This window comes from Condylura cristata, unplaced genomic scaffold (genome assembly GCF_000260355.1).
Source record: "Condylura cristata isolate star-nosed mole 26May11 unplaced genomic scaffold, ConCri1.0 scaffold00041, whole genome shotgun sequence".
Taxonomy (NCBI): domain Eukaryota; kingdom Metazoa; phylum Chordata; class Mammalia; order Eulipotyphla; family Talpidae; genus Condylura; species Condylura cristata.
Genome location: NW_004567142.1, coordinates 5,043,684 through 5,057,236, shown reverse-complemented (window position 1 = coordinate 5,057,236; position 13,553 = coordinate 5,043,684). Strand labels below are relative to the sequence as shown.

Genomic DNA, 13,553 nt, shown 5'->3' with positions numbered 1-13,553 from the left:
CCTGGACAGGGAGAGTTCACTAAGAAGTCCTGGGGGAACCAGCCCCTCTCCGTCTCCCTGTGCCCCCCCCCCACTGACGGGGGCCCAGTGGTTGGGTCCTTTATGAGGCAGGCTGGGGCAGGCAGGGGACTCTGAGGGTGAGTAGTCAGAAGAGGTGGGAGTCTCAGAGGAAGGAGCCCCTGGGAGCAGGGCCCCCACACGCCATGGCGAGCGTGGTGGTGAAGACAATCTGGCAGTCCAAAGAGATCCATGAGGCTGGGGACCCCCCTGCAGGGGTCGAGAGCCGCTCCCAGCTAGTCCCCGAGGCTCCTGGGGGGGTGACCAGCCCGGCCAAGGGGATCACAAAGAAAAAGAAGGCTGTGTCATTTCACGGGTGGGTCTGTTGTTCCACTGTGGGGGCTGGAGGGGAGGGGGACAAGGAGAGGGGCTGCAGAGAGGCGGGGTGAGGGAGGAGAGCAGGTGGGAGGGGAGAAGGTGGTGCAGGGAGGGGGGGAGGGGAGGCCGGGACTGGCAGCAGGGATGGGGGGCCAAGAAGCAGGCCAGGAGGCTGGAGTCAGAGGAAGGCTGAAGGCAGGAGGCAGGAAGGGCCATCCCCCAAATCGGGCTGGCCGCTCACCGCCCCTTTCTCCTGTCCAGGGTGGAGCCTCGGATGTCCCACGAGCCAATGCACTGGTGCCTGAACCTGAAACGGTCCTCGGCCTGCACCAATGTGTCGCTTCTGAACCTGGCCGCCATGGAGCCCACGGACTCCTCTGGCACAGACTCGACCACAGAGGACAGTGGGCAGCTCGCACTGCCTGGGCCCCCGGCCTCCCCCACCCCACCCTGGGCTCCCGATGACCCAGACATCACGGAAATTCTGGTGAGTGGCCCCTGGCGGGGGGAGACAAGCGTCCTCACCCTGGTGGTAGGCAAAAGTAGAGGGGTGTGGGAGAGCACGGTCTTCTTGGTTTGGAAGGAAAAGGTTGTGGTCACTCTCCAAGGTCCAGGGAGCTGCCTTCTACTTCTCCATGAAGGTGATTGCTACTTCCTGTCTGGGAGTTTCCACTGAGTTCAAAAACTACAAGTCACTCTAGGTCCATGCCTGGGGGAGGGTCCCAGGCTGGTGGGGACAAGAGACACAGGACAGGAGTGAGAAATGCCATAGTGAAGGTCACACTGGGGGCCTCAGAGAAGGGCCTCTCAAGCCAGGTTTGGTGTATCAGGGAAAGCTTCCTGAAGGAGGCAGTTTTGGAACTGGGTTCTGACGGTTGAATAGGAGTTCGCTGAGGCTGAACAGGAGTTCACTTCACCATCTCTGGTCAAACGGCAGGTGAACAAGATGTAGAGGAATTTAGAGGCGTCCTGGCTCTAACAGAGTGTTATCGCTGGGTCCTTTTACTCCTCTGCTAAACTCCACCCCATCAGGCTGTTGCTTGTACCAAGCCCAGAACTGGGTTTGACAAAGATACTGAGAATGACGCTAGCGATGCCTGTGATCACAACGACGCTAGTGAGACGCACGAGTATTTCCATCTTCTGGGAGCCTCACCCATAAGGAGGAGATGCTTTTTTTCCACAAACATTTATTAAATGCCTACTGTATGCCAGGCATACAGCAGGGCCTCAGAGAATTCTGGATTTAACTGTACACACTTTACAAGGTCATTGTGACAACAGTTCGTTCATCTGAGCGTGTAGCACAGTAGTGACCAGTCTTAGGGACAGACTCAGCATGGCGGTTAATGTGGTTATTTGCTCCCATTTCACAGATGAAGATACAAGATCCTGAAGGGTTAAATAGCATTCTCAAGGGGATGAAGCTTGTAAGTAGCTGAGCCAGGTTTAGGAATTGGGGGAGGTGGGTACCCTACACTGATGGGTCACTAGAGGTCACTGTGGGAGCTTGAAGAGGAACACCTTGACCTTCCGGAAAAGCACCCGGCTGGACCTCCACGGGGAAGGCAGTCCCCGGGCCCGAGCAGGGAAGGGTGTTCTAGTTGCAAAGATGGGCTGAAAAGAAGCGACAGGCAGGAGGAACTGCCAGCTGGTGCCCGTGCGTTGTGGGATGAGGCTGGAGGGGGGTGGACACGGGGTTGGCACAGGGAGAAACGTGGGTGACGGGAGCCAGCCGGGGTAGGGGGCAGAGGCGCCAGAGGAACCCGGGCCCTGCGCTCCAGCCCCATCCACCCCGCCGCTGTGGGCAGGCACTGTGTAGCCACGCCCATGCAGGAGGTAGAATCCGCCTCTTAGGCCCATCTGGGTCCAGGGGAGACCCCCCCATGACAGGACCCTCACGGGCGACCCCATGCAGCGCAGGGGCGTGGGAGGCCACAAGACGGGTGCGTGTAATTACACTCGGTGACGTTCACATGCCAGGACGCCAAGCCGCCCGTTTCCCACGCGTAACCCGTCATTAGGCGTCGCGTGGCTGTAATTACCAGCGTAGGGCAGGATGGCGTGACCGCTGCAAGGCCGCAGAGCCGCAGCCCCAGGGCTGGGATCCGAGTCCAGAGGGCCTGACACTAACGCGAAAAAGCCTCCTTTTGCTGGAACCACCCCTGGGACCGGGAGGAGCCCTTTGGAGGAGAGCTGGAGGCAGGGAGGCCAGAGCGGAGGCCGGGCCAGAGTCCAGGAAAGAAGGCCCGAGGGGCAAGGGAACAGGGCCAGCAGCCTCCTCCCACCAGAGCCTCCCTCCCCGGAGCATCCGCCTCCCACCAGAGCTATTTCTGAGTCACGTCCCTCAGCAGAGGACGCCTGAGAAAGCCCTGGGCAGCTGGGAGCAAAGGCTGACAAGGCAACGAGCTGGCTTGGGGGTTCAGGTTGCGTTTCAGGTGGAAAAAGGGATGAGAGCCAGCCCTTGGTCCAGCAGGCCGCTGAGGGCAGGCAGCAGCATCGGCAGAGAGAGGGGTGGGGAGAGGAGGCCGGGACGGGGGACAGACGCCCAGAGACACAGGAGCCAGGCCAGAGCGGCCGGTGCAGGGCAGCTCAAGGCCAGGGACACCCAGCGCTGACGGAGACTAGTGAGATCCAGCCCCTGGCAGGGCTGTGAGAGACCCTGAGGGGAGCGCGAGAGGACCGGGCTGGGGGGAGCGGGCACAGGGGCCACAGGAAGTTTGGGCGCTTGTCATCAGCTCTGACATCTCCATGAGGCCAAGGGGTCAGACTGTACGGCTTCCTGGAAGGTCAGCGAGTCGGGGCAGAGCGGGACAGAGCAGGCGCAGCCTGGCTCAGGGACTGTCCTGCTGTCCCCAGGCGTCTGTAGGCTGTAGGCTGCTTCGGGGGTCCTCACTCAGCCCCTTCCTGGCAGACCCGGCCCCTGCTCAAGTAGGTGAAGGCCATCGTGAGGTCACACAGCTCCTAAGTGGGGGGGACCAGGGAGCCCAGACCTGTTTCTCGGCTTCCTGAGAAAGTCGCCGGGAGGAAACCCAAACCCTTCGGGGAATTCTGCTTAAACCTATCCGTGTAGGTCACGTTAGCTTTGGCTGTGAAACAACTTATCCCCAAACTTAACACTACAAACCTGGCACAGCTCCGCGGGTGGTGCAGCTCAGCAGAGGAGGCCCAGGCGGGGCGCCACGGGGCCCTTGTGGGCGCTCAGGCCGCCATCCAAGATGGCGCCCCAGGCGCGGCCGGTGGCAGCACTTCCCCACAGCCTCTCCTGAGGGCGCCGCCCACTGGCACGCAGCGGCACTGCCCCTGGGAATCGTCCTTTACTGAAGTCCTCCCTGCACCATCATTTCCACCTCATGCTCTTTGACTGCGCCGCACTCCAGCGAGGGTAAGGGGGCCGGCGTTTCCAAGGCTCCTCTTGGTGTTCCAGGGCTGCAGATCTGTTCAGGACAGGGGGAGAGGGGCACCCCTGAAGCCCCAAGCCTGCCTGCACTAAGTGGGTTCGGCCATCCGCGCATCAAGACAAAACATATAAAACTTTAATGAAAAGGGACTTTAATACAGTGAGTATACAATACGGAAGACAAAGAATATAACTTCTAAATCAAACACCTGAAGTGACCCAGCCCCTCGTGGGCAAACGTCCACCCAAAAGGGACTGGCCCAGAGCAAGGCCTGAGAGCTGCCACAAGGCTAAAGCACCTTCTGGCCGGGACCCGTGGAAAAGGGTCAGACATGGCCAGACGAGTCTGGGAGGAAAAGAGCAACATCAAAATCAACATAAACACGGCCGCAGTCGCCTCCCTGCAGGTCTCTCCCCCCCATCTGCCTTCAGTCCAGGGCCAGGAAACAAGCCCGGCTTCTTCCTCACATGCTCGCTGCTCCATGCGGCTTCCTCAGGGCTCCTTCCTTGTTCTCCATCCTGCTTCCTTCTCTTCTCTTCTTCTTCTGATTCCTTCTCTTCTCTCCTTTTTCTCCGCTCTGCTCCACCTTCCTTCGGGGTGGGGCAGGGAACCTGGAACTTCCCCTTTTCCTAGGGACCCCCCTGTTACACTGGTACTAGGGATGGAGGTCAGCTCTGCTTCAGGATGAGAACTTTCCTTCCATTTCCAGTTTGTGGAGTGTTTTCTTTTTTCTGTAAAGATTTATTTATTTATTCATACAGAACTGGGGTACAGGCCAGAGGAGCAGGGGCGGTGAGAGGCTTCACCAGAGACAGAGTGGGGAGCAGAACAGGCAGACTGATGAAGTCCACTGCTGAGGGGAGCAGCGGGCGGGTCAGGAGGGGTCTGCGCACCATGTGGTCACCTCCCAGGCCGGGAATCAGAAGCCCACTGAGGCGGCTGTCTCTAGCTTGGCGTGCTGCGTCCCAACCCGTTGCGCCACCAGGAAGGGCCCTTTGCAGTGTTTTCATCCCAGGAGGGTGTCGGTTCATGCGTCTTCTGCTTGTGCACAAGGTGGTTTTGCTGTTTACGAGATTAGTGTATATGACATTGATTCATCTTACGTGGAAAACCTATATCCTGGGAGAAGGCTCCCTGATGGTGGCCTATAACCCCTTGAATATACATTGAAGGTTTGTTACATTTTGCTGAGGTGGTTGTGTCTGCGTTGAAAAGGTTTGTAGTCTTGTTTCCTTGTAATGTCTTTGACTAGATATAGCGTTAGGAAATGCTCCTTCCTGTTCTCTACTTTTGGAAGAATTGAGATGGATGAATATCCATTCTTTTCAAATTTTATTTATTTTTGTAGGCTAAACTTCGAAAGATCAAAGTGGTTACATGCTCATTTGAATACCTCGACTGCCTTGAAAAGTCCTTCCTTTTTTTAAAAAAGATTTATTTTTGTTTATTTATGCATAGAAGAACTGGGGTACAGGCCAGAGGTGCTTAGGGGTGAGAGCATTCACCAGAGACAGAACAGGGAGCAGAACAGGAGGATCTACTGAAATCTACTGCTGAGGGGAGAGGTCTACTGCGCCCTGTGGGTCACTCCCTGGCTGGGGATCGAACTCAGGCTGCGGTGGCTGTGGGCAGTTTCATAGTGCTGAGACCTCACCCCGTGCCCCACCAGGGAGGTCCCTAAAATCCCTTTATGATGTCCCACAAGAGTTGTATTCCCCTAGAGGTGCCTCGTTCTTTCTTCACGCCTTTCACTTCAAACCAGAGTTGAGCAGAAGTAATCCTCACATGCATGATTGGCAGAATTCACCGGTGAAGCTGCCTGTTGTTGGGTTTTCACTGTTGAAAGTGTTCTGACTACTAATTCAATCTCTTTCCTTGTGAGGGTTCTGTTCGGATATTCCTTGTTCTCCAGTCAGATTTGATTGTGTTTCTAGAAGAATTTTTTCCCGTTTCATTTAGGTCATCAAACTTGGTGCTGTAAAATTGCTCACACTGGTCCCTTCTAATTATTTTCCCTTTTCTAGTATTGCAGCGAGGGTCTTCCTTCCGCATTTTGGTAATTTGGGTCTTCTCTTTTCATAGTTCATCTAGCTAAGGATTTGTCCATTTTGATGAGCTTTTCAAAAATCCAACTTCTGCTTTCGTTGATTTTATCTGTTGTTTTTGCATGCATTCTTCCTCCCCTTCCACTTTAGTCTGTATTATTTCCTTCCTTCTGCTAAGCTTTGGAGTTAGTTAGCTCTTCTGGTGTTTTTTTTTCAACACTCCGTTTTTTTGTTTTTTTTTTTGTTTGTTTTTTTTTTAAAGATTTATTTATTTTGTTCATACAGAACTGGGGTACAGGCTAGAGATGCGGAGGGTGAGAGGCTTCACCAGAGACAGAGTGGGGAGCAGAACAGGCAGATCGACGAAGTACACTGCTGAGGGGAGCAGCGGGCGGGTCAGGAGAGGTCTGCCACGCCATGTGGTCACCTCCGGGGCAGGCGGGAATCGAACTCATGCAGAAGCGGCTTTAGATTCTCAGTGCTATGCTTTAACCCGCTGCGCCACCCGGGAGGGCCTCAACAGTCTGTTTTTTAAGGTACAAGGTAATTAATGATCATTTCTTCTTTTTGGATGTCTTTTCAGCTCTGAATGTCCATCAAAATATTTCTACTCCATCCCAAATGTTTTCATTTTCCTTTACCCCAAACTATAATTTACCTGGTGATTTCTTCTTCTACCCATTGGTTGTTCACCAGCTTGTTGTTTAGTTCCACATGCTCATGCTTCACAAATTTCTATTTTTTAAAAGATTTATTTATGCATGGAAGAACTGGGGTCCAGACCAGAGGTTGCAGTGGGAGAAGAGGGTGAGAGGAGTCACCAGAGACAGAGTGGGGAGCAGAACAGGCAGACTGACTAAAACCCACTGCTGAGGAGAGCAGTGAGGAGACAGGAGAGGCCTGCTGCGCCCTTCTTGGGTCCCTTCTTGGCTGCAGGTAGCTTCATAGTGATAAGACTTAACCTCTGTACCACCAGGGAGGCCCCACCACCCTTTATTTAAAGTGGGTTTTGCATTCTGCAAACATCACTGTTAAATTGCCAGTAAATTGCCAGTTTCTCCTTTCAATTCTGTTTGCTGCTTGCGTGCTAAGCTAAGCTCCAGAGGGCCACATATAACTGTTAGACCTTACTGACTTGTCTCCTAAGTTTTTGTCCATTTTTCACTGTTCTGTGGCAGCGTGGATCTCTGGGGTTCCTGCTGGCACCAGTTTGCCTACATTACCTTAATAGAGTATTTCTGAACACAGTTGTTCTTCAGAACAATCGTGCAAGAAATGTGATGTGCCTGTTTACAATGGAGGAAACTTGTTTTCTCTTTTCTGTGTGGATAACGGCCTTGAAAGGAGCCAAAATAACTGGTGTAAGCAGAATCCTTCCTCACATACAAGTGTCACCAAGGGTAGCAGGTTTGTTGGAGTGCAGTTTCCAGGCTCCCAGTCAGACCCTCAGTCATTTCTAGCCTGTCAATCTCTGCCTCCAGTTGGGGGTGCCCCCGCCCACCCCCAGGCAGGACGAGGGGGGAGCCAGGCCTTCACTTCCCTGCCTGACTAGTGCCCTCACCTGCCCACTTTCCTCCCATGGACCGGAACTGAGCAAGGGGGCTCTTTGGTCTCCCTTCACCTGTGAAATAGAAATACAAATGATACTAAGGGGGGCCCCCCTGGGGGCGCAGGGGTTAAGTCTCAGCACTAAGAAGCTACCACCAGCACTGCAGCCTGATCCCTGGCCAGGGAGGGACCCCCAGGGCGCAGCAGACCTCTCCTGTCACCCCACTGTTCCCCACAGCAGTGGATTTCAGTAGATCCACCTGTTTTGCTCCCCACTCTGTCTCTGGTGAATTCTGTGAATCTGCTCACCCTCCCATATCTCTGGCCTATAACCCAGCTCTTGTATGCATCGAATAAATAAAAAATAAAACCAAGACGGGCCCTCCCTGGGGGAGGCGCAGCGGGTAAGGATGTACCACTGCAAGCCAGCGGCAGCCACTTCAGGGTGAGTTCGTTGGATCCCCGCCCTGGAGGTGACCCCCAGGGCGCAGCAGACCTCTTCTGTCTGGCCCGCTGCTCCCTCAGCAGTGGACTTCCTCAATCTGCCTACTCTGCTCCCCACTCTGTCTCTGGTGAATCCTCTCACCCTCAGCACCTCTGGCCTGTGCCCCAGTTCTGTATGCATGAATAAATAAATCTTAAAATAAAGAAATAAAACCAAGGCTCTGGGTTTACATTCTGGTGAGGCCAGCGCATGTGCTGCAAACCCAGGAAGACCAGGCGTCCCGTTCCTGAGCCTCAAAGTGGCCCAGTATCCTCACAGGACAGGTGGTTGTGAGGAATGGGAGCGCACTGGAGCGCTGGCCCGCTCTGCGGCTGCTTCCATCTGGAGAGTGGGTGGCCTGAATGTCAGCTTGCGGGGGGACGCTGCATTTTATGTCTCATTTATGTTGAGGGCCTCACGAGCATCTGTCTCAGTGTTAGCCTAAGACCAGCATTGTCTAATCCCCCATCCCCACTTCTTCTGGCGCCTTCTTTTTCTCCCCATCCACCAAGCAGCGTCTATCCTTGGTGTCACTGAGGATAACCAGGCACCACCGAGGCAGGTCACGTGGCCATTCCGGTGCAGACTCCCGCTGTCAACACCTAGCAGCCTCCCAGACCTTTCTGGGCCTGGGGCAGCGTGGTTTTCCTGCACCTTGTACCCTCAGCCACCCCTCTCTCCTTCTTCCCCAGAGTGGGGTCAATAGTGGATTGGTGCGCGCCAAAGACTCCATCACCAGTCTGAAGGAAAAGACCACCCGGGTTAATCAGCACGTACAGACGCTGCAGGTGTGAGCCCCCCTTCCTTTGGGGCCAGGCCCCCACCCCCGGCCCATGGACTCAAGGCCCGTAGCCCTCTTGGGGAGCTTGTGGAGCAGAAGGGGAAAGGGCCCTTGCCAGCCCTGGCTTTTCTGGCCACTGGCAAGCCCCTCTCCTCTGGTGCAGAGTGAGTGTTCCGTGCTGAGCGAGAATCTAGAGAGAAGGCGGCAAGAGGCAGAAGAACTGGAGGGTTACTGTAGCCAACTCAAGGTGAGTGCCTGGGGCAGGAAGGGGGTGTGGAACGAGGAGGAGGGTAAGAAGGAAAGGTCAGGAGGATGGACAGGAAGCGGAAGCACAAAGGAAGTAGCACTGACGTGGAAGTGGACGCTACCCCGACACTGGAGGGAAAGGCTGGGCCAGCAGCTTGGGGGGCAGGGAGCAGGAGGCATGAGCCCAGAAAGATGTATTTAGTTATGCATATAAGAGCTGGGGTGCAGGCCAGAGGGGCCGGGATGCGAGGATTCACCAGAGACAGAGCGGGGCACAGAATAGGAGCATCTCCTGAGATACACTGCTGGGGGGGCCGGCGGGGAGACAGAAGAGGTGTGCCAAGCAATGTGGGTCAGCTCCCCAGGGGGTGTGTGTTGTAGGAGGGACTGGAGCCAGTAGGGGAGCCATGGTAAGGGTTGGGAGGCGGGACTGGAATGGGAAGGCAGGGGCCCCGCCCTGGTGTCCTGACCCAGGAGAACTGCAGGAAGGTGACCCGGTCAGTGGAGGATGCTGAAATCAAGACCAATGTCCTGAAGCAGAACTCTGCCCTGCTGGAGGTAAGGGCAGGTCCAGGCTTGGGGGAAGAGCACCTGAAGGTACTTAATGTAGACTTCAGGTGGGACTTCCCTCCCTGCCACCGCCTTTGTCCCCAGGGCCACCCCACCCCTTCAAAGCACTGGCACTTTAGCTCCGGGGGCGGGGGGTGGGTCTGAGTGTCCAGCTCACGTAGCCACTCATTTCCCAAGCAAGTGTCAGAAAAGTTTTGGTTGTCCAAACCAAATGAGAGGGGCTAGGACTTGACCCCTCTGAGCTGGACAGTGGTCACATTGCGGGTTAAAGTGTGCTGGTCTCCACCAGACTTGAGAGGGGCATCCTCACCGCGTAACAGCAAGGGGGAATCCGTTCAGACATCAAGTGAGCTTGCCACCTTTCCGTCTTCCATCCATTACTTCCAGCCTCAGGGGTGCACTGGGAATGCAGGGGTGAGGCGGGGTGGAGGTGTTTGCCAGACAGGGCTGGATGCTAGAACCCGCCTGCCCTCCCTCTGGAGCAGGAGAAACTGCGCTACCTTCAGCAGCAACTGCAGGATGAGACTCCGCGCAGGCAAGAGGCCGAACTGCAGGAGCTGGAGCAAAAGCTGGAGGCAGGCCTCTCCCGGCATGGCCTGGGTCCCCCCAGCCAGCCCCAGGGAGGCTCCGGCCCCCCTGGGTGCCCTGAAGATCCCCCACGTTCTCGAAGCCTGGCTTCCAGTGGCTGGGGAATGGGGCCCCGGGCGGGGGAGGGGCCCCTCGCGAGTGAGCAGGAGTTGCAGAAGGTCTCAGCCGGCCTGGAAGAGCTAAGGTAGGTGGGAGTCCCCACGAAGAAACGAGGTGGGAACCTTGTGTGTGCGTGGGGTATCTGGAAGGGTCTTACTTGGCTGGGCAGGGGGCTTGGGGGTCATGAGTGTGATCTGGACGGGCTGCACTTGGAAGATCAGTTTTTTGAGGCTTGGGGCTGCGAAAGGCCGGTCTGCTCTGGTAACGGGAGGTGGGCGGGTGTGGCAGGGGACAGCTCATCCCAGGCTCCAAGTTCAGTGGGGCAGGATGTTTGATAATGAAATAGAGGGGGGTATAGGGGACAATTCCAAGAAACGGACCCGGGTGGGTCTGGGGACGCGGGCTGGGCGTGCCCACACCTCACACTGACTTTTTGGCCTCTGCCCGTCCAGGAGGGAGGTATCCTCGCTGACTGCCCGGTGGCATCAAGAGGAGGGGGCGGTCCAAGAGGCCTTACGGCTGCTGGGGGGCCTGGGCGGCAGGCTGGACGGCTTCCTGGGCCAGTGGGAGCGAGCGCAGCGGGAGCAGGCCCAGACCGCACGGGGTCTGCAGGAGCTGCGGGGCCGGGCTGACGAGCTGTGCACCATGTGAGGAGCTCGAGGGAAAAAATGGACCAATCGGCAGTGGACCTGTCATCAGGCTCCGCCAATCAGAGTCTGGGAGGCGTGGCTTACCTAATAAGGACTAGTGGGCGGGGCGGCTTGGAGAAGCATGTGCTCCATGCTTTAAAAGGATAAAGGGTGGAGCCAAGGGAACAGAGAAAGCCAATTAGAAGACAGGGTGGAGCGTTCCAGGCCTTAAAGCAAAATGGAGGGGCCAATCAGCACAGAGGGGCGGGGCAGGATCTGGTGATGGGCTAGTCACAGGTGGAGGTGTTGGACTTAAAAGGGGCGGGTCCTCGCTAGGACCTTGGCTTAGACAGGGGACCCCTGAGCTGTGGTTACTCTCATGCCCTAGGGTAGAGCGGTCAGCAGTGTCTGTGGCTTCACTGAGGAGCGAACTGGAGGGGCTGGGCCCAGTGAAACCGATTCTAGAGGAGCTTGGGCGGCAGTTTCAGAGTTCTCGGAGAGGGTCTGACCTCTCCATGAGCTTGGATCGGAGCCCCCAAGGCTCCTGTGCCCGCTGCGCCAGGTAAGGGGGAGCGGCCTGACTTGGAGTGCAGAAAGAACCTTGAAGGAGATGGGACACTGGGGGCTGGGGGAAGAGCTCCCCATGGACACTGTAGGCCAACCAGGCCTGCTGCATTATGGGGGCCATGCTTCTCCCCTCAAAGTGAAGCCATTGTCAAGGAACGCAAGGAAGACTCCAGCCCTTTCAGCATCCTAGATTTCCAGTGCGTGTGGGAAGGCTGGGAGGTGGCACTTGGGTGTCTTGTGGGAAGGTGAGGTCTTGGCATATTTCTGAGCCCAGAAGTCCATGCTTGATTCATATTAGTGAATCAAGTGTGGGGGGTGGAGAGGAGGCCTTCCTGTACAACCAATGCGTTGTGGAAAAGGTGTGTCTTGAACTGAGAGCTGTCTAGTGTGTTCAGGGAGTGGGAATCCTCCATGCTGTGAGCCAAAAGCTCTCTGATGCACCATAGGCTGAACCTAGTGCCTGGGTGGAAACGGGATGTGGGCAGGGATGAGCAGGGATCCTGAGAAGGGGGTCTGGTCCTGGGCCTTTCACCTGGTGACTGTTCTCTCCCCAGCCAGGGGCAGCAGCTGTCCACAGAGTCCCTGCAGCAGCTGCTGGAGCGAGCCCTGACCCCGCTGGTGGATGAGGTGAAACAGAGGGGCCTGGCTCCCGCCTGCCCCAGCTGTCAGAGGCTACACAAGAAGATTCTGGTACCAGGAACCAGGGGCCACCATGCCCCACTTTCTGTCAGAGCAGAGAGAAGGGAGCCCTGGGAAGAAGCATACAGCTGGGATGTGGCAGGATGGGACAGGCTGAGCTGTGGGTAGCAGATTGGGGGGCAACAGCTGAATCTAGTGCATTGGGTGGGAGGAGGGACAAGCAGCCCAGGGGCTCGTGAGTCACAGGTCAGTGACAACAGAAGCTTGGGTCATAGACTCGGGCCTGGGAGCTTTGGTTCTGGTGCATTGTGGGACACAGGAGGCGGAGGCCAGTCTACAGCGTCATGGAATATAAGCCTGGACCTCAAGATGGGCGGTGCAGTATATGGGTTGTTGAGGTCAGATGGGGGACCCAGCTGGAGGAGGGCATCATGGGACAAGGAACACAGCCTGAGTGGGGAGCTGCTCCCAACTGAAGTCCACCAGCTGATAGAACCTGAGGCCTGTGCGCTACATTCAGAAACAGAGCTCCCGTATTATGGGATGTTGGCTTAAGGGCTGCTGGGATATCTGTTGTAGTGCAGGAGACTGACAGGTGAGGCAGTGCGGGAAGTCAGTGTCGCTAAGGACGTAGGGCCTGGGACACTGGGATATAGGCAACCAGAGCCCCGAGGACTGCTAACATGACAGTTGCTGGTCTGATCGATAGGAGATGTGAGGACCGGTGAATTCTGGGACTGCAGAAAGTCCCCATGACAGGACACTGGGACCCAGTCACATACCAAGTGCATGATGGGCCACAGGCTTAGGGGGCAAGATGGTAGATGCTGATGTGACGCTTCCTGGGACCTAGAAGTCTGGTGTTTTAGGGGACAGACAGGTGTTTAGCGCATGGTGGAATCTGGGAGGCCATTGAATTGGGGAATGCTGGGCTCAGTCTCAGGCTTGAGGCACGATGGGCTGCCTCAGGGGAGGAACGTGGGCCCCCTGGGCCCTGCCCCTTGCCCTCCGCGATCCAGCTCCCCCTCCACCCCCAGCCCAGTCCTGCAAGCCCAGCTGCACCTACGCTCCTCTCCCCAGGAGCTGGAGCGCCAGGCCTTGGCCAAACACGTCAGGGCAGAGGCCCTGAGTTCCACCCTTCGGCTGGCCCAAGACGAAGCCTTGCGGGCCAAGAACCTGCTGCTGACGGACAAGATGAAGCCGGAGTGAGGAAGGAGGCTGAGGGCATGGGAGGAGGGTGAGATCTTGGGGACAGGGCCTGAGCCATCCCTCCTCCCTCGCCAGCCCCGTGGCATCTCGCCCCATCAACACCAACTCCGCTCTCATTACAGGGAGAAGGCGGCTGCTTTAGACTACCTGCATTTGAAAATGTGCTCCCTCCACGATCAACTCAGCAACCTGCCACTTGAGGGGTCCACAGGGACCATGGGGGGAGGAAGTGGTGGGGGAGCTCCCCCAAAACGTGGGGCCCCAACCCCTGAACAATAAATGGCTCCTCATGCTGGCATGAATTCCGTCTCCTTTTGGGCACTGAGAAGACACATAAATTGCAAGAAATAAAAACAGATCACACACGTGCAA

General features: G+C 56.6%; 1 protein-coding gene across 1 annotated transcript; it reads left to right on the top strand.

Moving 5' to 3' along the window:
• Nucleotides 1-203: 203 nt before the first annotated feature.
• TSKS (testis-specific serine kinase substrate) lies at nucleotides 204-13,181 on the top strand. The gene is made up of 10 exons (XM_012733707.1): nucleotides 204-373; nucleotides 637-862; nucleotides 8,546-8,641; nucleotides 8,798-8,881; nucleotides 9,355-9,438; nucleotides 9,936-10,222; nucleotides 10,590-10,784; nucleotides 11,155-11,328; nucleotides 11,888-12,023; nucleotides 13,053-13,181. Exons 1-10 carry the CDS (start codon nucleotides 204-206, stop codon nucleotides 13,179-13,181), a joined length of 1,581 nt encoding a protein of 526 aa, XP_012589161.1.
• The last annotated feature ends 372 nt before the right edge of the window (nucleotides 13,182-13,553 follow it).

Coding starts and splice junctions, on each gene's coding strand:
- TSKS (XM_012733707.1), top strand. CDS start 204: ATGGCGAGCGTGGTGGTGAAGACAATCTGGCAGTCCAAAGAGATCCAT. Junction 374..636: donor AAGGCTGTGTCATTTCACGG/GTGGGTCTGTTG, acceptor TCTCCTGTCCAG/GGTGGAGCCTCGGATGTCCC. Junction 8,882..9,354: donor GTTACTGTAGCCAACTCAAG/GTGAGTGCCTGG, acceptor GTCCTGACCCAG/GAGAACTGCAGGAAGGTGAC.